Genomic DNA, 23,621 nt, shown 5'->3' on the forward strand with positions numbered 1-23,621 from the left:
GTAGCTGACCTGGGCTCCAGGCAAAACTAGAAGCCCTCCCCTGCTCCCACAGCCCCTCCACTCCCTCGGTCACAGTGAAAAGAGTGTATGCTTCCTCCCCTCTCTTTCTTCTTAACTGTGAGGTCCTTGAAGACAGGGGAAGAGCCTGTCACCTTTCCATTCCCAGAGAGGACCCCAGGGCTTGGCTCAGATGGACCCTTACAATTGACTGACAGCCCCGTTTGGGAGAAGGAAGGACAGAGCAATGAGAGGGTAGAGGTAGTGGGGGTCCTGCGCATCCCCTCTCACCATCCACCCTTGAGCAGCTCACAGGCCAGCTCACGCCCAGCTGGCCCTCTCCTCACTTCAAACCTGTTGCACCCCCACACTCCTGTCCTTGGGCCTGGCCCTGGCTTCTTCCTGTTGCACCAGCAGAAACCAGACACCCCTGTTTGTCCCTCACCTCTCGTGCAGCTCATCATGGAATCCTGCCAGTGTTGCCTTCTCTATTTTTCTCAGGTCTGTATACCTCTCCCCATCCTATGGCCACCTCTCCGGTCTCTACCTTCTCCTCCCCGGCCTGGCCTCTTCCTGACTGACTTTTTTTCCACTAACCCCTCCCTCCTTTCTCCTTTCTCCACACTGTGTCCTTTCTCCACACTGTGTCTAGGGTGATGTTTTTAAAATGTGCATTCCTCCAGTTGCTCCTGCCAGGTACAATTCTGCCTTAAAGCCTTTGATCACGGCCATTGCCCTCAGGATAAAAACCAAAATCCAGGTCCCAAAGGCCCTGACCCTGCTTATCTGTCCACCTTCATCTTTGGTCACTTTCTCCCTGGTGATCTGAATCCAGCCTCAGGGTCTTTGCACATACTACTTCATTTGCTTGGATCTCCCTTCCTGTTCTCTTCCTCACTATTGCCACTTTGCCTAGAGTAGTCCCTCTGACCCTATAACATTGCTTCCTCAGGAAAGCCCTCTGTGGCTATCAGACAAGGCCAGGTCCCCCTGCTCTAGACTCTCATAGAAGGATCTTTCTCCTTCACACCCTTTATCTCAGTCTTTGATTGTCTGCCTCTGAGTCATGAGTTTCCCCCAGCCTGTAAGATGCAGGAGGGCAGAGACCAATGACTTCTTGCTGCCCAGCACCGGTCTGGCCCAGAGCAAGCCTGAAATAAATATTTGTGGAATAAATGAATTGTGGCCAGCCTTAAATGCCTGCTAAACAATCTAGGCCATGTCCTGTGGTCTGTGGAGAACAATGAGGGGGAATTGGGGCCTTAGGGCTTTGGGAAAATTAATGGACTGGGAGGTGGGGACTTGCAGGGGAGTCCAAAATAAAGCAGAAACTTCAGAATTTACAAAGGAAGGGTTACTAGCCCCATCTTTCAGATTAAGTAAACTGAGGCTCGGAGAAGTTAAGTAACTTGCTTGAAGTCACATACAGAGTGAGCGGCAGAAGCAGAATTCCAGGCCAGGCCTACCAGAGCCCAGAGCCCAAGCTCTCTGTCATGTGCTGAACCCACAGCTTGCCAGTGGTAGTCCGTGTGGGGACCACTTTTGTTTTTGTGTTTTTTTTTTAAAGATTTTATTTATTTATTCATGATAGACACAGAGAGAGAGAGGCAGAGACACAGGCAGAGGGAGAAGCAGGCTCCATGCACCGGGAGCCCAACGTGGGATTCGATCCCGGGTCTCCAGGATCGCGCCCTGGGTCAAAGGCAGGTGCTAAACCGCTGCGCCACCCAGGGATCCCATGGGGACCACTTTTGAACGGTTGGATGGGGCCATTTAACAGAAATGGCAGAGGCAGGAGAGGCAGCAAAGCTTTATACCCAACTCATTCGTTCTCCTGGAGGCCACCACCAGACAGTCTTTGGGTCACTAACCAGTAAACGCTTTAAGCACAAGGACTGTATTTGCAGTAAGTGTTCAGGGATAACCTGAGTGAGAACACTGTGGAGCCTAAGTCCCTGGGCAGAGTGCCCTCAGTTTACTTACCTAACCAGGGGGCATAACAGTGACCAACCCACGAGGTGGCTCTTAATAATGCCATCTGCTGTTATTACTGTTTGTTGGCTGAAGAGGGACAGCTTTGGGGAAGTCACATGGAGAGTTTACGGCTTAGGGAGAGGTGTAGTGAGTGAAGACAAGACTGTGATCTTCTAAGGGAACACAAACCCCCCCTTTTGGTCTCCTGGGCTGCCCCCAGGAGACCAAAACCATGCACAGGGACCTCTTTAGGAGGACCCCTTTGAGAGGCAGAGAGGCCAACCTGGATGAGTGACAAAAGGGAAATGGTTACAGGTCACATCTGCGCCTGCCTCTGCCCCGGGGAGAGGGACCCTGAGTGGCCAGGGCCAAGTCCTAAGGAAGCCAAGGGCTGATTTTCATAGGCGAGGTGCTCCTTCCTGGTCTCTTCTGGCCTTCTACAACCTTACTGGGCCTAGAGGAGAGAGGCGGCCCTTTACAGGAGGCCATGGGTGGGGCAGAGTGGCACAGAACAGCCTTTGGAGTAGAGTCTGCTCCCTGGGAGGGGAGAGAAGGCCTCAGAAGCCGAGCCCAGTCCCTCCAGGGACCAGGCACAATGGAAGTTAAACAACCTTGTCCACCGAATGCAGGGTTTCCCTCCCATGAGAGAATTCTTTGAGGCTCCCTGAAGGTGGAATTCTCTCCTGAGGCCTGTCAAAAACTACCCTCTATTCCATCTGGGTCTCACATTAAACCTGGATACACCAGCTTGGCCGCGCAGCCACTCCTTCCATTTGTCTGCTGCCTTCTCCAGCTCGGCAGGCCCACACTGCATCTCAGAAGCTTCCCACAAGATCTCTGGCTGACCTGGACCATCATTCCAGGACCTCAGTCTTACCCATTGCCCTTCGATTCAAGTCAAGCAAGACTTCCTGAAAGCACGTACGGGGCAAGGTGCAGGCGTAGAGGGTAAATGAAACACGGACCCAACCCTCAACCCACAGACTCATGGTTGATGGACATAAGCAAATAAGTCTTGAATGAGTTGATAAGGACACTAGTAGAAATCTGCCAAAAAAAGAAAGGAGGAAGCAATTTGTTCACACCAGCTGGGGAGAGTGCCAGGAAAGGCCACAGAGAAGAGGTGACACTTAAGCATGGTCCTAAAGGATTTGCAGAACTTTACAGGGTGAGCCAGAGGGAAGATGTTGCTGGCAGGGGACAGCCTGAGCCAACGGAAGGGGGGCAGTCCCGTGCACGGTGTGTTTGGTGTTCATAGGGCTTATGGTCCAGGTTAGTGATATAAAAACATGTCCAGATGCCCTGGAGCCCAAGCCGAGCGGTGCCAGGATGAGAAAGCACTGTCCTGGCTGCCCGGCTGGGGTGACGATGGGGAGCGTGCACTGACCCCAACGGACTCCCCTTCAGGAGAAAGGTTGAAGCCATCCACACAGACGATGAAGGAATTGGACTCTGTCCCAGTTCTGTGTTCATTTTTTAATCTTTTATAGAATTGGGCATCTGGAGAGTCAAAAATAGACCTTTGCCCATTGGGACAGGAAGCCTGGAGACCAAGGGATCCAGGGGAAGGGTTGGAAGAAGGGCTATGAGGGAGCTGATTGAGGGGCATCCAAAGAGGACAAAGATGGGAAAGCGCCTGGCAGAGGGTGGGCTGGCCTGGGTGGGGCAGGAGCCTGGCAGGGACTGTCCTGGAGCACCCTGAGGGCCACACCTGGCCTGCCCTCACCTTCCCCGGCCAGGTTCCCACCCCGCTCTCTGCTCTCTCTACAGCTCTTGAGATCTGTGGTCTGAAAGGTGCTGGAAGCGGAGCCTGTGAGTGCGGTCCAGGACTCCAGAGTCCCCCAGCCTGCTGCTGCTATGGTAGGAAAAGGTGCCAAAGGGATGCTGGTGAGTACAGGAACCAGACTGCAGGGAGGAAGGGGGGGATGGTGAGCACCGCCCCTCTGAGGCCTTCTGCCAGCTGCTTGCCGTGGTAGGAGGGCCTAGGAGGCTTCTTGGGGCCCTGAGTCTGGCTCTGCCCGGGCTCCTGAGTGCTGGGGCTGTCCCAGGCCCCAGGCAGGCAGCCCCTTGCCCAACAGGTTAGATGGTGCTGCAGCTTGGAGCCCAGAACGGGGCAGAGTCTGCTCCAGAGCCCACAGACGCCACAGGGGCAGGAGCACACTCCCCATCCCCAACACAAGAGATGCTCAGGAGAGGCTGCAACTGGTCCTGCTGGGAGGCCAGTAGGACCCAGGGTTGGCACCCTGGCACCCCCCTGCACCCCATGCTCTGCTTGCAGCAGGAGGCATTCAGTACTTGCTAATCAAGGGGTCTCCAAACCTGTCTGGTTCTCCTCTACTTCCCTGGTTCCTTCTCACTCTGAAAAGTAACAACATTTCCTCCTCTGAGGCCTCGGAAAACTTCCCTCTCCCCCTTCCCCAAGCCATGGCCCTTCCTTTGCCCGCTGCCCCGGAGCACAGGAGAGTTGGTAGAGAGGCACCGTGAGGAGCAGAGGGCAAGAGCCGGGCCTGGTCAGGGCTTGAAGGAGGAAGACTCCCTGACGGACAGAGCGGGTTGGCACTGGAAGCAGGAACCGGGACAAAGATGTCAGATCCTATCCCAAGAGCAGTGGTTGTATTTCTTCTCTTGGGATCTTGCCTCAGGGACAGGCTAGGCCGGGCAGCTGTCAGGGGGGGAAGCCGGTGACCACACAGCCCTTGCCTGGGCACTCTCTTGCCCACATCAATTCCTTCTGTTGTATTTCTCATTCTGTTAAGGATTGTTTGGGCCGGGGTCTCTGCTGAGCTCCCCCACCCCCTAAATAGGCCCCGTCTCTCACCAAGGATTTCTGGAACTCAGAGTACTTGGTCCAAAGGAATGGTTTGGGAGGGGGAGATGGGAGGTTTTGCTCCAGGGTAAGGACCCCCTGTCCCGCCCCGTCCTGAACTTGTAGCATTCCGCCCCTCAGGCCTGCTCTGGCCCAGCTCCTACCTGGTTGGAACGAGCCCGAGTGAGCCAAGCTTCGGGAAGTATTCCTGAGCCAACCTGAACTCCGAGTGCTCATAAATGGGCAGAGGTAGACATCCCATGACCTGAACACTTGCTAGAGGTGATGCCGCAACACAGCCAAAAATGGGCTCCCTGTTCCCAGGGGAGGCTGGGAATCGCCACGGGCCTGTCGTCCGGGGGAAGCAGGGTGTGGCTCTGCCCACGCGTGGAGAGTCTGAGCCCCATGAAACCCAAGAAACCCCCCGAGTATTCCCTGGCTGCTCTTCTTCCTCGGGAGCGACCCGGGAAGGACTGGCACAGGCAAGCGGCCGAGGTGGGGAGCATGGGGGCCACCGGGGGAGCGTGAATCACGAGGTCCGGTGACCGGCCGGGGCTCCGCTTCCCGGACTTGGGCTCTGCGGGGCCAGCCTGTGTGCGGAAGGCAGCGCTGCCTTGGGACGGCGTTCCCAGCCCCAGGATGTGCCTAAAGATAGCCGGGGCTTGGTTTCCTCCGTGCCCTCTGCCCTTTGGCTTCTGCCCGCCACTGCTTGTTTGAGGCCCATAACATCTGTCCCCTGGGCCCCCCCCCCCCCCCCCCAGTGGTTGCTGGAGATTCTATTCCTGCCTCTTTCTCGGTTCTGCTGATGACCTTGGGCTACTCTATTCTCCGGCCCCAGTTTGGAACTGGAGCCACCTCCATTCAGTGCTCGTCTCTAGGAAACGGGCTCAGAGGAGCGCTAGCCCTCCTGGCTAACCTAGGCAGCTGAGCCAGCACTTTGTGAGGTGCCTGTGCCCCCCTAAAGGCAAAGCGCTGAGGACACTCCTTTCAGACATGCCCTTCTCGGGATCCCTGGGTGGCGCAGCGGTTTAGCGCCTGCCTTTGGCCCAGGGCACGATCCTGGAGACCCGGGATCGAATCCCACGTCGGGCTCCCGGTGCATGGAGCCTGCTTCTCCCTCTGCCTGTGTCTCTGCCTCTCTCTCTCTCTCTCTGTGTGACTATCAAAAAAAAAAAAAAAAAAAAAGACATGCCCTTCTCTCCGTGCCACGGTGGGGGCAGAAGAGAGGGTACTGAGGGCCAGGCATGTAAGCCATGCGGACAGTCTGGGGCCTGTGGCTTCTTTGGCCATTTGTGCCCTGTTTTGTGGGTAGTGGACCGCTAGCCCCTGCCCTGGGCTGCCCCCTGCTCCCCGGGCTCTCTTGAGCATCCCCAGACACCCTGCATCCATCTCAGAGCTCTTGTCCTGCTCTTCATGTGGCAGGCACCCCATGGAGAAGTGAGCCCCTTTGCAGCACGTGCCCAGGCCCACATGCCCGCTGCACGTGTCCCTCCCTCCATTGCCGGCCCAGATGGTCTCTGCCAGGCCAGCTCAGCTGCCTCCCTCACGCCTCAGCAGCTCCTAGGACAGGGCCATGCAAGAACCCAGCTGGCCGGGGTGCCTCCAAGCCTGGGAGCAGCTGGGATGCTGGGGGGCACCAGGGGTGGGTGGGGTGATACTTCTCTACACGTGTGGGGTGGGGCTGCCTGAGGCTCGGAGGCCAGGGCGCTGGAGGAGAGGAGCCCAGGGCCGGAGAGCCCCACTGGGTCAGCTTTAACCACACGGCCTCACAGCAAGGTCACAGGCTGGCTGATTCAGTCCCCTTCCCATGCCCGCTCCCCACTGGCAACAGAGTCTGGGGCAACAGAGGCCTTGGTGAGCCTCACTGGCCTCTCCCCATATCTTTGAGGACTCTGGTTGCTTCTGCCGTTGGGAAACCTTGTGATGAATAAGAGCGGAGTCACCTGGGCTAGGGCCCTGAGCGCCAGAGCATCTAAATCATCCCAGAAGGCTTTGCAAGCACCGCAGGCCACCCCAGGCTGCCCCACCCTGACCTGTTGTATTACGCTCTGATAGGAGGATGTGTACCCTCCTCTTATCTGCACCATCCATTGCAGGGCCTGGCACACAGTGGGTGCTCACCCAGCCCACATCCTGGCAAGTGGCAAGTGCTCAACTAGTATGGGCTTGGCCATACTGGGAGCTCACCAAGCACAGGGTTTGGCACACACTGGGCGCTTCGCAGGTGAAGAGCCTGTCGACTATCAGGCACTCACCTAGCACAAGCCCCAGCACATGAGAAGTGCTCAACTAGTGCAGACTTGCACACGTTGGGCACTCCCTTAGTGTAGAGCCTGTCACACATCGGGCACTGGTCTATCACAGGGCCAGGCAAACAGCGGGTGCTCACCCAGCTCCAGGCTGGGGATTCACTGGGTCTTCACCTGGCACAGAATTTGGCACATGTCGGCTGCTCATCTAGTGCAGGACCTAGCACACCGCAGGGGCTCACTAGCATTGGGCTGATACAAAGTGGGTGCCGTCTTAACACGAGCCCAGCACACTCAGACTTTACGCACAGTGGGCACTCTGCTAACTCAGGTCCCCGCACCCTGCGGGAGCTTTCCAAACCCCAGTCCTGGTAGTACAGTGGGTGCTTTCCTAGCACGGAGTCTGGCACACAGCAGATTCTCTCCTAGCTCAGGGACCAGCACACAGTGGGCACTCTCGCTGTATAAGGCCTAGCACAGAAGAGGGGCTCCCTCAGCTGGGACAGCCTGAGCAATGACCTAGGTGACCAGCCAGGTGATTGGAGATGCACTACTACACCCTCCCAGTGAAAGGGACAATATCTAGATCCAGAGAAGGCCCAGCATTCTCAGACCTCCTCTCTGGACCTGAGACTGTGCCCTCCCTTCCCCTTTGGTCCCCATCCCCTCCTCACCTTCCCTGGAGCGCACCTGCTCAGTTCTGTGCCCTCACCTCCCTTCACTCAGCTTCCCTGCAGGCCCCACCCGCCTTGGTCCTAGCTCAGCAGGACCTCCTCCCCTGGAGCCACAGGCACAACAAAGCAACTAGATTCCTTGCCCCTCTGGAGGCATGCTCACTCTTATTAAGAAAAGTCAGAGGCGGGGGCTCGGGGAGTTGGCCTCCCAGAGTGGGGCTAGAGCAGCTGGATCCCACTAATGAGGCCTCATTACGGCCAGGGCCCAGCTGGGCTGCTGCCGCCTCCTGTCCCCATGGCCAGAGCCAGAGAAAGCCGTCCAGCCAGGGCTGCCTGTTCTGGGCACCCTGCCCAGGCCAGGGCAGTCAGAGCCCAGAGCCCACCCTGGGTGGAAGTGAGCATTTGGGCATCATGGGTGACTGGGCCTTCCTGAAGCCAGTGGCCCAGCCAGGGCCTTGGCCCACAGTCTGTGCTCGCAGGAAGTCAGCGGAGCGTGTCTGGGGACCTGGCTGCATGAGGCTGGCCCGGTGAGAGGCTGAGTCAGTGGGGTCTGAGACCATTCCTAGGAGACTTGCTTGGGCCAAGGCTGATCTCCGTCTACCTCCCAAAATGAGGATGATAATGTATCTACGTCAAGGCATTTGGGGGGGAGGATTAAATGAATTAATATGCATAAAGTGTTTAGGACAGTGTCTGGCTCATAGTAAGTACTTAATATGTATTATTAATATGTATTACTATTACTGCTGATTCTCACTAAAGTCGATGACGGGTGATACCCTTATTTGAGAGACGAAGAAACTAAGACCAGACACGTTATGTGATTTGTCTAAAGCTTACATGGTGAGAAACTGGCAGTGCTGGGGTTTAAACCAGGCCTATCTGACTCTAGAGCCTGTGCCTTTTTTTTTTTTTTTAAGTCATCCTAAAAAAAAAAAAAAAGCCATCCTGCCATGTTCCTTTTGAGGTCATCATGCTTAACCAAACTCACAGAAAAGCAAGCTTTACATCAGAATTCATGCATGCTTCCCATTGGTGGATGCTTACTAAGACCCTACCACGTACCAAGGCCTCCACCAATCTATTAATTTCCGGAATATTCATGCCCACCTTCCTGACCGCTGGTCTGTGGTATCTCAGCACCTGCTGGAGACCCGACTGGTGAGCAGGGCCTCGGAGAAGTGGGACTGGATGGGTCTGAGCGCCATCTCGCCCCAGTTATGGTGACACCTGCTGGTCCGAACCCAGCCCTGGGCCATGCAGTACAGATCTCCAGGGGTCCTTATTCCATGGCTGCGCCTCTGCCATCTGTGGTGACTCCGTGGTGACTGCTCTCTTAGCTTGTGCCATCTTTCTTAGGCCAGGTGACAGTGCCATTCACCAGGCCAGGGCTTTCTTGCATGGTCAGCCACATTCTTCGGTGAGGACACTCCATCATCGTGGCTGGCTGAGGCTCTCCAGCTCTTGTGAGGGGGCCGGGGACAGTTCCAGGGCCCACCGTCCCCCTGCCCGCACCTCTCTGAGCAGTCGAGGATGCTTTGGTGTTGCCCTGTGGACTCTGCCCCCACCCTCTTCCTGTCCTGTCTCATGTCTGGTGCCCAATGGCACCCAACCACCCTACCAGGAGCCCACCAAGTGCGAGGCCCGTGAGCTCAGAAGCATCTGGGCCCCGAGGCCGCTCACTCTCTTCCGCGCTCGCTCTGCCTCACTCGGTGGTTGTGAGTCTGTGTGTGTGTGTGTGTGTGTGTTCTGTTCCAGTAACTTGCTGGGAACAAGGGAAAAACACAACAAACCCCACGCCTCACTGTAGCTTGGAGCACCCGCGCTGGGCTGCATGGGGCCGGGCCGGAGGGGGAGGGCCGGGGAGGGGTAGGCAGAGCTTCGGGAGGAGACGAGGTGAAAGTAATTGTCGCTGGCCGCCACTGGGAGAGGCAGGGGATGCGTCAGTGTCGCCGGGAGCTGGCAGAGGTGTGAATGAGCAGCGGGGACACGCGCTCCGCTCTGGGTGCTCATCCTGGGATGGCCTCGGCTCGTGGACCTGTGGCCCCCTCCTCCCCAGAGCAGGTCAGTCACCTTCCAGAACGTTGAGCCCCCTCCCTGGAGCCAGGCGGTCCCGGAGGCTGGGCTGGGGGGTGGGGAGAGGGGCTGAGTGGTCTGTGCCAGGGAGGGGCAGGGCCGGCCAGCCAGGGAGACGGACACCAGCAGAAGTGACCCAGAAAGTCGCAACTGTGCGAAGGAGCGCAGGAAGAGTTAGCTGTGTGGTGGGGGCCTGGGGGAAGAGAGTGGGGGGGGTGAGGGCTCCCCCAGCCCAAGGACCTGCTGAGAATCTGCTCTGTGTATCAAAGCTGCATTGTCCCAGCTCCCGGGGAGACGGGCCGGAGGTGCCCAGGAATTGTACTAATCAATACAGCCCCATTGTCCGTGCCACGGCAGTTACTCCTATGGGGAGAGTGAGTGAGGGGGCAGGGGGACGTGGTACATGGACTGGGCAGGCACGGTGGGGGAACAGGATGGGATGGGGGTCTCAGCTGGGAGGACAGAGACCCCAGACGACGTTCAGCAGTGTCCGCGGCAAGTGCTCGGACGGGGTGGGCACCAGTGGGGCCTCTTCCCTAGAAGCTGGGGATGTGGAAGGATGTCGGGGACCACGGGGCTGAGGGCAGCAAGCAAGGGTGAGGGGACAGGGGAAGCCATCCTCCCCACTCTGTAGAGCATCCCGATTTGACCTTCTGAAGGCAGGAGAAGGAATGTCCTCTGGGGAGACATGGGTTGGGTCTGGGAGAAGCATTATGCAGGGCTGCCCTCAAACCTCAGAACTGCCAGGGTCACAAACCGAAGCCACTTCCCCGAGTGCCAGCCCCACTGCCAACTGACTGGGGTAGAGGCTGCCCAAGCTGCTGCAGAGTGAGGCAGGGCTGCCGGGCTTCTCCAGGGCAGAGGCAGGGCCCACCCGGCGCTCCCCATCACTGCTCCCCAGGGCCTGGAGCAGAGCCTGGCATGCCTGGGGGTGCCTCCTCGGTCTCCTCTCCATGGTGTTGGCAGGTCTCTCTGAACCAACTAGGGCTCTGGATGAAACAGCACAGGGCACGCCCTTGCCTCTCGCACCTGCTACGTGAAGGTTTGGACTCCTAACAGGTGCCCAGAGCCTGCTCTGAAGTTTTCCTTGAGGCAAGAGGCGCTAAGAGCCCCTGGGTACTGCTCGGGCCTAGGGCGGACTTTCCCATGGTCTCGCTCCTCCACCTCTGGCTCCTGACTCTTTCCCATATCTGGATAAGCGAGGCCAGATGAAGGACGGAGGGCTCAGGGGGCTACCTAAGGGCCAGCCTGGCTCCCGGGGAGACAACTCGGGGGAGCAAGAATGTAGGGGTGCGAGGAGGTCGTGAGGTCTTTTGAGGCAGCCACAATTTACTGTAATGGCTCTTCTGCCTCAATTCCCCGATGGGGCTCAGAGAAAGTTGCCAGTGATCTGGATTTGGCTCAAGGTCAGTCTGGGGTGTGGGGTCTTCTCTGTCCTCCTCCATAAAGTTTGTCTTGGCTGGGACTTCATCCCATGAGCAAACCCTGGGGTTGCAGAGTCCTGAACAAGAGGCCTGCTGGATCCCAGTGGGGCCTGCCCCCTAGCTGGGGCAGCCCCAGGATTCTTCATCGTCCACCGAGAGCAGGAGGAGGGAGCTCACAATTCACGAAAATATCCAGTGGCCACTGGTCTTGGGAGGGCGGGAGTCAGGAACCAGAGGAGAGCCGGAGCCGGAGCCGGGACTAGAAATCCGGGCTCTCTCTGAGTCTGGGCACAGGAAAGGAGGGGGTGCCTCCTGCGGTGCTGGTTACCTGGGGAGGGGGCTTTGCAGCTTTGTTTCCTCTGTACTCTCCAGCGCAGGCTCCCGTTTTTTGGAGATAAGCTTATAATGCTTTTATAATTAGAGGAAAAACAATAACTTTTTTTTTAACGATAACATTTTTAAAAGGCATTTGGAAAGTTAGTGGGAACTAATGGAGGCCACAGGAAAGAGTCGGAAGTAGGAAAATCCCAGGCAAGCAGAACCACAGATCAAATCAGTAGGCCTGCTGAGGTTGTCCAGCCTGTGACTGATTTCACAGTCAAGGACACGGCGTTGCAGGGAGTGGAAATGACTTGCCCGGAGTCGCTGGGGGCGCGGGCTCTAGAATGCAGGGGTTCTCATGCCCAGCGCAGGATCCCGCCCGGCCAAGCTCAAGGTGTGCTTGGGGGGGATCTGGGTTCTGGCCTCGTAGCTGAACACCCCTCATCCCCCCACCCCAGGAGCTTATCCAGAGCAGGGAATAAGCAAGCCCAGTTCAGGGCGACGTAAAGGACTCCTGAGATTGCTCCCTAGGGCTCACCCGGCTAGGCGGGCGGGGTGGGAGGTCACCAGTGCTTGTGTGGGCCTGGCCTCCTGCCCCAAAGACTTCTCCTGAGGGGAAGGAGCATCTGTGCCTTGCTGGTCTTGTGGGAGGGGCTTATGCATGTGTGTGTGTGTGTGGGGGGGCGGGGGCGTCATGAGGGTGATCAGCCAGCTGCCCCCCTCAACCAAGGAAAGAAAACCCCAGAGCCTGCATTCTAGCCCCTTGGGGAGTGCAGGCACAGGGCAGGGCCGTCCCTGTCCTGGAGAGCACCCGCCCGTGGCTGTGGAGTCACAGGTGAGGGTGGGTGCTCTCCGGGGAGCCCAGGGAGGAGGCACCAGGCCACCGTGGTTTTATTCGTCACCGAGGTGTGAGCAGGGGAGGAAGGGAGAGCAGCGAGGGGCAGAGTGGAGGAGGATGGGTGACGGGCAGGAGAGGCCTGGAGCCCGGCCAGTCGGCAGGGCAGAGCTGGGTGAGCCAGACGGGCCGCCAGTCTGGGGGAAGCTGCGAGCACAAAGGGGTTCTTTCGTGGGCACCTGAGAGCCGACGTCCACACAGGGACAGATCTTATGGGTGACACGTGTGTCTACCCAGCAGATCAAGAAAATGAGAGGCTTAGGCTGGGGAAGAGGATGCAAGGAAAACATCTCAGGCAGGACGGCGGGAAAGGGCTCGCCAGCTGTGGGCCTGGCTGCCCAGGAAGGCGGCGCAGGAAGTGCCCGGTGGAGGGCAGAGAGGGGCACTGGAGCCCCCAGACGCCCCGCAGAGCATTTGGGGCTCCTTTCCGCTTGAGTACCTGGAGCAAGGTGGGGTCACTCTGTCCTCTGCAGGGGGCCCGGCCCTTCCCTTCCAAGTGCTGGGACTGAAGTCGGAGCCCAGCCGTGGCTCCCGGGTCACCCAGCCGCCGCTGTGGGAGTTGGCCCCCCAGTGCTGAGATGCAGGCTGGGGAGCCAGAGCCAGTGCTGCTTCCGCTGGGCGCTTCTCCCGCTGGCTGAGTGTCCAGCTCACCCTGCACCCTTCCCCGAGAGCCCCGTCGCCACCTCTCCGTCCGCAGGCCTCTGTCCCAGGGCTCCCACCTCCCTGAGTTGTGGGGTGTGGCCCAGTGGCCCAAGCGGTCAGCGCAAGCCCAGCGGTGTGCCACTCGGTAACTGGGCCCCTGAGGACTCAAGTGGCCGCCTGCGGTGTGGGGCTGGGGGAGTCCCCACCCTCAGTGCCCCCCTCGATGCCAGGGAAGGAGCAGACCTCAGAAATCCGACTCTGGTGCTGCTCCACTTGGTTGGGGGCCCAGGGCCAGGACAGAAGCCCCAGATTTCAAGCCTTGGGGACTTCGGTCCCTGCAAGGAGCCTTGCCTTTGCCCTGCCCAGGAAACCATCCTGGATGGTTGGGTGTCTCTTTGACAGCTGGAAGCACTGCTTCGTGACCCCACCCATGTTCTCTGCAGCTGTCACAGTCTCCCATTGTGCCCCTAAGTAAACAAGCCTTGGATAGAATAAAACTATTATTGTAAGGTCAACATATAGGAGCCCTATTTGGCCGGGATTTGTTTGGGAATGCAGAGACTGCCCCAAGCAGGCCTCACACCCTCTGAAAAAATGCCCCCTTGGACCGTGTAGAATTGCTAGGTTTGTCCCAGAGAAGGTGGTGACAACCTGCAGCAAGATTCTGTATGGGCCTGTCCCAGGGGGCACCCGGGGCTGTGAGCCACCCTCTCCCAGGGCCAGACTGGGCCTCAAGCCCCTTGGTCAGGGAAGCCTTCCTGACCTCACCCTGCGTGCCCCTGCCCCTCCACCTGGCCTCCCTCCGTATTCTTATGACTCGAGAACCTCTGCTTTGTGGTCACTTTGCAGCTGTGATATAAAAATCCTGGATTTATTTCATCGGTGGCCTGCTGCTCCCCTAGATTTTGAGCTGCGGGTGCACAGGGGTGTCTGTTTAGTTCACTGCTGGATTTCCAACGCCTGAGGCAGGGCCGGGCGCGCAGCAGGTGTTCCTAAATCCCCATGCTTGCATGAATGAACGTATGCAGCCTCTTTCAGCCTGTCAGTTTGCTCTGGGAGCTCCTTGATGCGGACCAGACCACTGGACACTGCTCTTGGGCCTGCGCCCCCAAACCTCCCCAGAGGGCGTGACGGTCGGTGTCTCCTCTGGGCGATGCCTGACTGGGTGTGCAGGATGGTTGCTTCACAAGGGTGGCTGTGCGTAGTGCCACGGCACATGGCTAGAGCCTCCACTGGGCCCTGGTGCCTCCTGTGTCTGCATTCCCAAATGGGCCTTTCTGGAAGGGTCTCAATGAAGCCATTCCTCTCCTCTGCATTTGTTGGGTCAGTGTCAGGATCCGACAACATTTCGAAGCACCAGACCTCTTTGTTCATTGGCCAGTGTGACTGCTGTCCTTGAGTATGTCTCTTTCAAGCTAAGGGTCGGTGTCACTTCAGCAACGTCCCTCAGAAACCATGCTGCTCCGTCCCTCATCCTGGTGTCCTCCAGGGACCCCTGTCCGTTTCTCTCAAGGGAAGAACCATCTCTAAGAGGCTGTCCCTGTCACTCCAGGACTCTGTGCTTCTCTCTTGGTGATTCTCAGGGTCCCCATGTGTCTGAGTGAGGACCCCCCACCCCCACCCCTCAGGCTCTCGCTCAGGGTGGCTTGAGGGCCATGGCATGGGAAAGGGGCACAGTTACACTTATTTTTTTTTTAAGATTTTATTTATTTATTCATGAGAGACACAGGGAGAGAGGCAGAGACATAGATAGGGGGAGAAGCAGGCTCCCTGAGGGAAGCCCGATGTGGGACTCGATCTCAGGACCCCGGGATCACGACCTGAGCCAAAGGCAGATGCTCAGCTGCTGAGCCACCCAGGTGTCCCCAGTTACACTTATAAAGGGACTTGCCGAGCCAGTTCCAACTGTGGGATTGGGGTTCAAACGGGGCTGTCCTCAGTGGGGCCTCAGGCCACCCGGCCCAACCCCACAGCTCCCCCAGCCAGGCCTGGCTTCCTTCCCTTGGAGCAGATCCCCTCCTGGCTGGCCCCCTCCTCCGCAGCCCCCCCCCCCCCCCCAGCTCAGAGACCTTTCTCCGAGCGCCTCCCTCTGTTTCCCCTAGCAGAGTCTGTCCCTCAAGTCTGGCGTGGTGCCTACAACTCTAGTCTCCTCCCCCACTCATGGCCAGCACCACCCCGTCCAGGTCAGCTCCAGGACCCGGGACCCCCAGCTATGGGCAATGTAGAGGCTCCCCCGGGCCCTCCCATCCTGAGTCCCAGGACCCCTCCCCGAGGCTGGCCCAGCTCGGTCGCTCCCCCGACACCTCCAGCCCTGGCCGTCCTGTGCCCCCCAGGAACGGGCCTTGGGCGGAGGAGGGGTCGGGCATGCCCTGCCCCCCGCACTGCCTGCCCGTGGGCAGCGTGCTCAGCCTGGTGATGCGGTAGCGGCGGGTGGGGGGGGCCGTCTGGACACAGGCCCCTTTGTGCCCAGCCCGACTTGGCTGCTTGGTATGAGGCTCAGCTGCTCCCAGATCCTCACCCAGAGGGGAGAGGGGAGGCTTTGGAGGGGCTGGGGCTGGGGGGCTCTGGGCCCGAGCTCCCCCTGGGCGTCCCACCTCTCAGATGTTGGCAGCAGCTCCTCAGGTGGGCTGGTACCCCTGGCCCAGGGCGGGGGACCCGGTGACAGACGCCCTGCTTGGCGCCCTCTGGCCGCCACTCCTCCCTTCTCCCCTTCTCTGCCAGGGCGGCCAGTGCTCCTGCCAGCAGAGGGGAAGCCCGGGTGGGGGTGGGGGCTTGCAGGGTCCATGGTGGCCCTGCTGGGCGAGGCCCAGAGGGCCAGGCACGGGAGCACAACTGCCTTTCTGATGGTAGCTTCTCTCCTGTCCCCACAGAATGGTGCTGTGCCCAGCGAGGCCACCAAGAGGGACCAGAACCTCAAACGGGGCAACTGGGGCAACCAGATCGAGTTTGTACTGACGAGCGTGGGCTATGCCGTGGGCCTGGGCAATGTTTGGCGCTTCCCATACCTCTGCTATCGCAACGGGGGAGGTACCCAGCGGGCACAGGGCAGGGACCACCCACTTGGATAAAGCCTACCCACCAAGGCCCGGGCTACTCCCTCCCTGGCACGGTCCCCACCCCAGACAGGCTGGCCTCTGGCTCTCAGCTCCCCCGCCCCAGTCCCTGGCTTAGGTACCCATTACCTAAGGCTCAGCTCACCCCTCGACCCTGGCTGTCTGCTGTCTGGGCTCGACCCTGCTAGCCTGCTCCCGTGGGGTTGAGAGAGGGAGAGAAAGGCACTCCAGCCTCCCGAGGTTGTTCCCTGTCTGATACCCCCTGTGTGTCGACAGCCCCCTAAATGGTTCAGGGAATTTGAGGATCCCAGCGACTTCTGTTTGTGAATTTGCTGGGTTAAGCCATCAAATCCCGCCCTAACATGGTGGGTCTGGGACCTGGGTTCTGCTCGGGGAGCGTCTGTCAAATTCAGAGACACACTGTGGGTAGGTTACCTCAGACCCAGGCTCCTGCTCAGTGCGTGGTCTCAGCCGATCGCAAAGGTTTTGCTGTTGGGTTCTCAGCAGGAAGAGGGGGGGACCCCCCAGGCCCGCCCTGAGCCAGCCCTTTCCCTGCCTGCCAGGCGCCTTCATGTTTCCCTACTTCATCATGCTGATATTCTGTGGGATCCCTCTCTTCTTCATGGAGCTCTCCTTTGGCCAGTTTGCAAGTCAAGGCTGCCTGGGGGTCTGGAGGATCAGCCCCATGTTCAAAGGTGAGGCCTGGATGGGGTACACGCCTCCCTACACACACAGCACGCACGTGCTCGGGCCTCTGGGGGCCTACTCACCCATCTGTACAAACACTGCCAACCCCCGCGGAGCCCTAGTGCTCCCCTCAAGCCCTCCATCAATGGCCAAGGCCACGGATGCATGCTGAGCCCCCTATTTACTTGGCCTCCACCCTCCTCACCTACCATGTGTATATACAAAGGCCCTGGGCCCTCCAGCTCACCCCTGCTAAGGCCTTGACCTGTCCTCTCTACGGGCCTCCCTAAAAGCCTGCCCCGTGAGCCCTTCACAGTTAACCCTGTCTTCTCCAGCTAGAGGTCTGAGGCCACTCTCCCGCCCTCCCCCCCCAGGTGTGGGCTACGGCATGATGGTGGTGTCCACGTACATCGGCATCTACTACAACGTGGTCATCTGCATCGCCTTCTACTACTTCTTCTCGTCCATGACGCACGTGCTGCCCTGGGCCTACTGCAATAACCCCTGGAACACGCCCGACTGCGCTGGGGTGCTGGATGCCTCCAACCTCACCAACGGCTCCCGGCCTGCCGCCCTGCCCGGCAACCTTTCCCACCTGCTCAACCACTCCCTCCAGAGGACCAGCCCCAGTGAGGAGTACTGGAGGTGAGGCCCCACCGCCCGGGCTGGGGGGACACCGGGTGCCAAGCCGCAGCTCTCCCCCTAGCCATCAGGCAAGTCTCTGCCGCCCAAGTGGGGTGCCGGGAACCGAGCAGGGCAGAGGAGTGCAAAGGTGCACAAGGAGTTAGCAGAGGAGCTCAGAAGAGGCTGACACTGTGGGGCCGTGGAGGGCAGGACGCTGAGTGAGGGACCTTGCAAGGGGTGGCGAGGGAGCTCCCCTCCAGCAGTCGGGCAAGTCAGCAGAGCAGAGCCGGGGGTGGGGGTGGGGGTGGGGGGTGGGGAGCGGGGTGGCCTCCTGGTGAGATCAGCGGGAGCGGAGGCCTTAGGTCCCAGAGGAGCAGAGCCGGTCCTGACACAGGGCAAGCTGTTCTGATGAGACTCCGGTGTGTGGGAAGCTCATGGAAGCTCACGGCGGGAGGGGGCCTAGGAGGGGCCCCCGGCCTTCAAGGAGAAGGCACATGAATTGAGCTTCGACTTAGCAGTAGAGCAGAGGGAACGGTAGACGCCTCCTGAGCCCAGGGCCATCATCATCAAGCCTGGCCCTACTGTGCTCTGTGGTGACAGACACTGGAGTCTCAGGGCTGGCTGCCCACAAGCTGCCGCTGGAGGTGTTCTGGAACACCTTGTCCCAACGGGCCGGGCGTGAGGGCAGAGTGGGGCTTCCCAAAGAAAACTCCTCATGTCCTGTTGGGCAACCTGTGGGAAGAGAGTGTTGGGGGCCCGAGGGTAGGCCGCATGGATGCATTCCGTATCCACATGGTCTGCTCTGCGAGGCCCCGTGTGCCCATGGGGTCTGGAGAGCCTGGAGCCCCCTAGCCTGAGGAGTTCACAGTCCTGAGGGGGGCTCATATTAGGGCAGGTGCCTAGGTGCCCGGATGCTCAGGTGTGTGGTAGGGACACAAAGAGGAGGTGGCCACTTCTGAGCGGACGGGGCCAAGAGGAGGTGGCCCAGAGGGCTGCCCTAGGAGGGAGGAGGGAGGCATAGCAGGGCTGGGAGAGACACCTGGGCAGGTGAGCCACGGCTGGGAGGTGGCAAAGTGGAGACGAGTGGGACAGGAGCCACGCCAGACCGAGGTTCGACGTTTCACCACCACGTGGTAGGGAGCTGGGGGTGAGATGGCCAAGGCCCCGGGGAGTCTGGAGTCCTAGAGGGTCAGTAGCCTCCAAGCCCGGTGCCAGTGCTCCGACCCCACAGGGCCCAGTGTCCCTGTGCCAGCCTCTGGGCTGTGCCACAACCATCCAAAGACAGCTGAGATGTGGTCACTACCCACAGGGCTGGTGGTGTAGACAACAGCGCTGCTGCCTCCCAGTGAGGGGCAGGCACAGTGACCTCCAGGCCGACTCAGTCACTCAGTCGCTGGACAGATCATTTCTTGAGCACCTAGTGGGTACCAGACCCTGCACTCAGAGGGGAGACAGAGTGAGGAGTGAGACTCACGGATCCTGCCCTCGTGGAGGTCCCGTCTACTGAGAAGACTAAGCGAATTCCTGCCCAGTTAGGTATTCAACTACGTCTCAGGCATGGTGTGGGCAGGGCAACGTGATGTACACCAGGGATGGGGGTGAACCTGGGGGCGGCTCTAGAAGCTCCCACCCCAGGGGCTGTGGGTCAGGGAGTCCCAGCTGGCTAGGACCAGTCAGGGCAAAGTTCCGCAGATTTTACCCAGTGTGATCAGAGGGGAATAGCCCTCAAAGAGAACTGGTCATGGGTTGGGGGGCCCACTGGGGGACCCACTGAACTCTCCTCCACCCGCCTAACTAGGGGCAGTCCCAAGGGACTCCTTCCTTGCAGGATGGCTCCCTGCTGCCCCCTCCTGGAAAACCTGGGGAAATGACCCTTGAGAGGCCTGCCCAGGTTGGCTTTGGGCAAAGGAAGTGAGGAGAGCAAGCCTCCCCATCTCCAGGGCACCCACTGTGTGCCAGGCCTATTGCCTATTATCTCCTATAATAATATCCCTATTTTTCAGATTCAGGGACTGATGTTCAGAGGTTAAGGAACTAGGCAGCTGTGCCGGGGCAGGATATGTGCATCCACTGTGCCTGGCCTGGGTACGAATTAGGCCGATGATGCTCTGCAGGTGCTCTTGGTCCACACTCTCCAAACCCCTTTGGAAAGCTGTGTGATCGCATTCGAGCCCCACAACAGCCTTGCTCACTAGCTCGTGCAGGCAGTATGAAAGAGTCCCCTTTTACAAACGAGGGAAGCAAGTCAGAAAAAAGATTGAGAGACTCCTCTAAAGCAAGAGAAGCACAGGAAACAGATTTCGGAGCCCCAGTCTGCCCCCTGCCCACCCTCTGGCCCACAGTCTCCTTTCTCCCAGCAGCCCTGCGGCCTTGTTTTATGGTCATCTGTGTGCTGGTCTGATTCTGGCCCAGAGGCCCTAAGTAACGACCGCGTCCTCACCTCCACAGTGGTGCACAGTGAGACTCGGGGCCCCCCAGCCTGCTCCCCGTGTCTTCACGGCGGCTCTGGAGTTGCACAGACCCTGCTCACACCATGGCTCTGTGGCTTATCAGCTGTCTGGCCGCGGGAGATCACCAAACCTAAGTCATAGCCGTTCATCCATTAAAGTGGGGGGGGGGGTTTGAAACAAGCCAGATGCTTGTTGTTATGAAGAGGACATGAGATCACACAGCATCGCCACTAAGAACAGTGATGGGAGCCCAGGAAGCACAGTGATGTAGCTGCTGCTGAGATGCAAAGAGACAGATCAGGCTGTTCTGTTCACGAGGAGTTGATCACTGGTTTGGGGCAATTAAAAAAATAATATGGAATAATCCCAGAGACGTTATGCCTCAAGAACCAACTTGCAAATATGTTGGGTTCTAAGAGTTCTTAGGTTAATTGACCTCAAAAAGCATGTAGTCCCAAAACAAAATGAAAAACTAAATACGGTGCCATAAAAAGAGGTGGAATTCAGGACTTGGTGACCAGGTTAGCATTCTAAACTTTTAACCACCCCCACCCCGGTTTTGTGATGCTGTGCCCTTGCAAATAATAGAAATGATTAAAAATAATCATAGAGGGGCACCTGGGTAGCTCAGTCAGTTAAAGGCCTGCCTTCGGCTTAGGTCACAAGCCCAGGGTCCTGGGTTCGAGCCCCACGTCGGGCTCTCTGCTCAGCGAGGAGTCCACTTCTCCCTCTCCCTGCCATTCTACCTCCTTCTATGCACGCTCGCTCCTCTGTGTCCAAAAAATAAATAAAATCTTAAAAAAAAAAAAAACACCCATAAAAAACACTACCAGTTTAGGGATGCCTGGGTGGCTCAGCGATTGAGCACCTGCCTTCGGCCCAGGGAGTGACCCCAGGGTCCTGGGATCGAGTCCTGTGTCGGGCTCCCTGCAGGGAGCCTGCTTCTCCCTCTGCCTGTGTCTCTGCCTCCCTCTTTGTGTCTCTCATGAATGAATAAGTAAGTAAATAAATAAATATCTTTAAGCAAGCAAACAAAACTACTACCAGTTTAACATATATAATTAGACAAAGTTAAAAACAAATCTCTTGAACGAGAAATGGTCTCTACGTTGAATACTGTTGCTTGAAGTAAAGCAGCTCTGCGTAGCAGCAGTAGAGGGACGCTGTGGCTACTGTGGGGGCGGCACTGGCCAGGGGGTACCCGGGGTACCTGGTCGGCAGCCTGGAGTCCCCAGCACGGTGACCTGGTCTGCTTACCCCAATGGCCCCAAGCTGCTTTCTCTGTGTGCTCTGAAGGAAAAAAGATTGGAAGGTACTGTTGAAGGGGAGCAGGTGACCCTTCTGGGTGGTCCCAGGGCTCCTGAACTTCTGCTATCCCCTGGCCTTTGGCTCCCCCACTGACTAAGAGCCCAGAGGGGGTCTAACGCAGGGCCAGGCGCTGAGGCCTGTTCAACGAGGGTGTCAGTGCTGGGAGTTGGGCAGGAGAGGGGCGTGTTGGACGGTGCCCTCTGCGGGTCCCTGTGCAAAGGGCAGCCTCCAGGGAAGGTGGGAGGCGGAGAGGAGGCAGTCCCCAAGCCAGCACCAGATCCCAGGCCTGGCAACATTGTCCCATGACGCAACAGAGAAACATCGCATCACAAGGTGTTAAAAATATTGCCATGAGGTTTGAGAACTGACTTGCAAAAGATAGAGCAGCTGAGAATGATAGAGGACGGCCTGCGAGCTCTCCCGAGAGGGCCTAGCCGTAAGAGGGCACAGAAGGAAGCCTGTAGACACCTAACTCCATCTACACATTATACTAGGTTGGTGTTATTGTGCCCATTTTACAGATGAGGAAGCTGAGGCTCAAGAGCTAGTAGTCTCTTGTTCATCACTTCCAGCCTGGACAGCGGCAACAGCCAGGCTGGCCCCCAAGGTTCTCTCCTTTCCACCTCCGGATCCATTTACCACAATGTTCACTTACTCAATCACTCATTCATTCATTCATTCATTCATTCATTCATTTGTTCAAGAAATACCTATTGAGTACTGCTCTGTGCCAGGCACTTTGCTTGACATGGGGGCACTGGGTACTCCTGCCTTCCTAGAAAATGGACGGCAGGCAAAATAAATAGGTTAAAAGACAGAAAAAGGAGACGTGTGCATATGCTGGGGAGGAAAATCTAGCAAAGAAGGGGGTAAGGAGTGCTGCGCTGCAGTTTTAAGCAGGGTCGCCGGAAAGGGCCCCTTTGCAAGGAGGGTACCTGGAACAAGTACCTGAGGGAGAGGGGGGAGGATGCCATGGCGACAAACCCAGCTGCCTCGTGTGTGGGGCCCAGTGTGAAATGTTCGAGTGTATTAAGAATTTCAAGATGTCACTGGCAGAGCGGCAAGCCCAGCGCAGGACCCTCCTAAGCCTGGGGCCCTGGGTGACTGCACACTTGCCCCTCCCCCACCTGTGTACATATGGATGTTTGGGGAAAGGGCACTCCCGATGGCTGGGTGTGATGAAGGACCTACCAGAGGCCCCTGCGCAGCTGGAGCAGTGGGCGGTGCAGAGGAAGGCCAGGAGAGCAGAGGGAGGCAGGTAGAGGGCCACGGGTCACTCACGGCCTTGCAGCCACAGTGAGGACTCAGACTTTGCGTGCTGAGAGCAGGAACCCCCTGCAAAGTTTTGAGCAAAGCAAGACCTTGAAAGTGCTCTTAGAAAAACCCATTTAGGGGCCCCTGGGTGGCTCAGTGGATGAAGCTCTGCCGTCAGCTCAGGTCATGATCCCAAGGTCCCAGGATCCGCTGTCCTGGGCTCCCTGCTCTGCGGGGAGCCTGCTTCTCCCTCTGCTCCTCATCCCGCTTGTTCGCTCTCTCTCTCAAATAAATAAATAAAATCTCTAAAAAAAAAAAAGGAAAAGAAATGAAAGAAAGAAAAAGAAAGAAGGAAAGAAGGAAGGAAGAGAAAAGAAAGAAAAGAAAGAAAGAAAGAAAGAGAAAGAAGAAAGAAAGAAAGAAAAAGAAAGAAGAAAGAAAGAAAGAAAGAAAGAAAGAAAGAAAGAAAGAAAGAAAGAGAAAGAAAGAAAAAAAAACTAAAAAAAAACAAAAAAAAGAAAGAAAGAAAGAAGAAAGAAAGAAAGAAAGAAAGAGAAAGGAAGAAAGAAAGAAAGAAAGAAAGAAAGAAAAAGAAAGAAGAAAGAAAGAAAGAGAAAGAAAGAGAAAGAAAGAAAGAAAGAGAAGGAAAAAGAAAGAAAGAAAGAAGAAAGAAAGAAAGAAAGAAAGAAAGAAAGAAAGAAAGAAAAAGAAAGAAGAAAGAAAGAGAAAGAAAGAAAGAAAAAGAAAGAAAGAAAGAGAAGGAAAAAGAAAGAAAGAAAGAAAGAAGAAAGAAAGAAAGAAAAAGAAAGAAAGAGAAGGAAAAAGAAAGAAAGAAAGAAAGAAGAAAGAAAGAAAGAAAGAAAGAAAGAAAGAAAGAAGAAAGAAAGAAAGAAAGGAAGGAAGGAGAAAGCCTTCAGAAGCTTCCCATTGCTCTTAGGATAAAATTCAAACTCAGCAGCCTTGCCTTCGTGGCTTCTCATAATCTGGCTTCTCCCCACCCTTCATCCTTCTCTCTTCCAGCCTTGCCGAGCCCCCCACCAGCCCGGGCTGGGCCGCGTTATTCCATGATGCCCTGGCCTGCTGCATGCTGTTGCCCCAGCCTGCCACCCGCTTCCCCTTCTGTTCACCCTCCTGCTCCCCTTTCCTCAAACCTGAGCTCAAGCCTCACCTCCTCTGGGAAGCCTTCC

The 23,621-nt window shown here is 57.5% G+C and overlaps 1 protein-coding gene across 9 annotated transcripts in view; it reads left to right on the forward strand.

The window, feature by feature from the left end:
* SLC6A9 (solute carrier family 6 member 9) overlaps positions 1-23,621 on the forward strand; it is a 32,466-nt gene that overhangs the window by 2,151 nt on the left and 6,694 nt on the right. For 4 of the 9 annotated variants that reach the window (XM_077845311.1, XM_077845314.1, XM_077845313.1 and 1 more), the window contains exons 2-5: positions 3,742-3,858; positions 15,929-16,085; positions 16,675-16,806; positions 17,173-17,443. In XM_077845311.1, coding sequence (XP_077701437.1) covers positions 3,829-3,858; positions 15,929-16,085; positions 16,675-16,806; positions 17,173-17,443 — 590 coding nt within the window. In that variant the 5' untranslated portion in view covers positions 3,742-3,828. Of the gene's footprint in view, positions 1-3,741; positions 3,859-9,581; positions 9,765-15,656; positions 15,681-15,928; positions 16,086-16,674; positions 16,807-17,172; positions 17,444-23,621 lie in introns of those variants that run through there. The other 5 variants (XM_077845317.1, XM_077845310.1, XM_077845318.1 and 2 more) reach the window with 5 other exon arrangements.

The sequence above is a fragment of the Canis aureus genome, chromosome 13 (genome assembly GCF_053574225.1).
Source record: "Canis aureus isolate CA01 chromosome 13, VMU_Caureus_v.1.0, whole genome shotgun sequence".
Taxonomy (NCBI): Eukaryota; Metazoa; Chordata; class Mammalia; order Carnivora; family Canidae; genus Canis; species Canis aureus.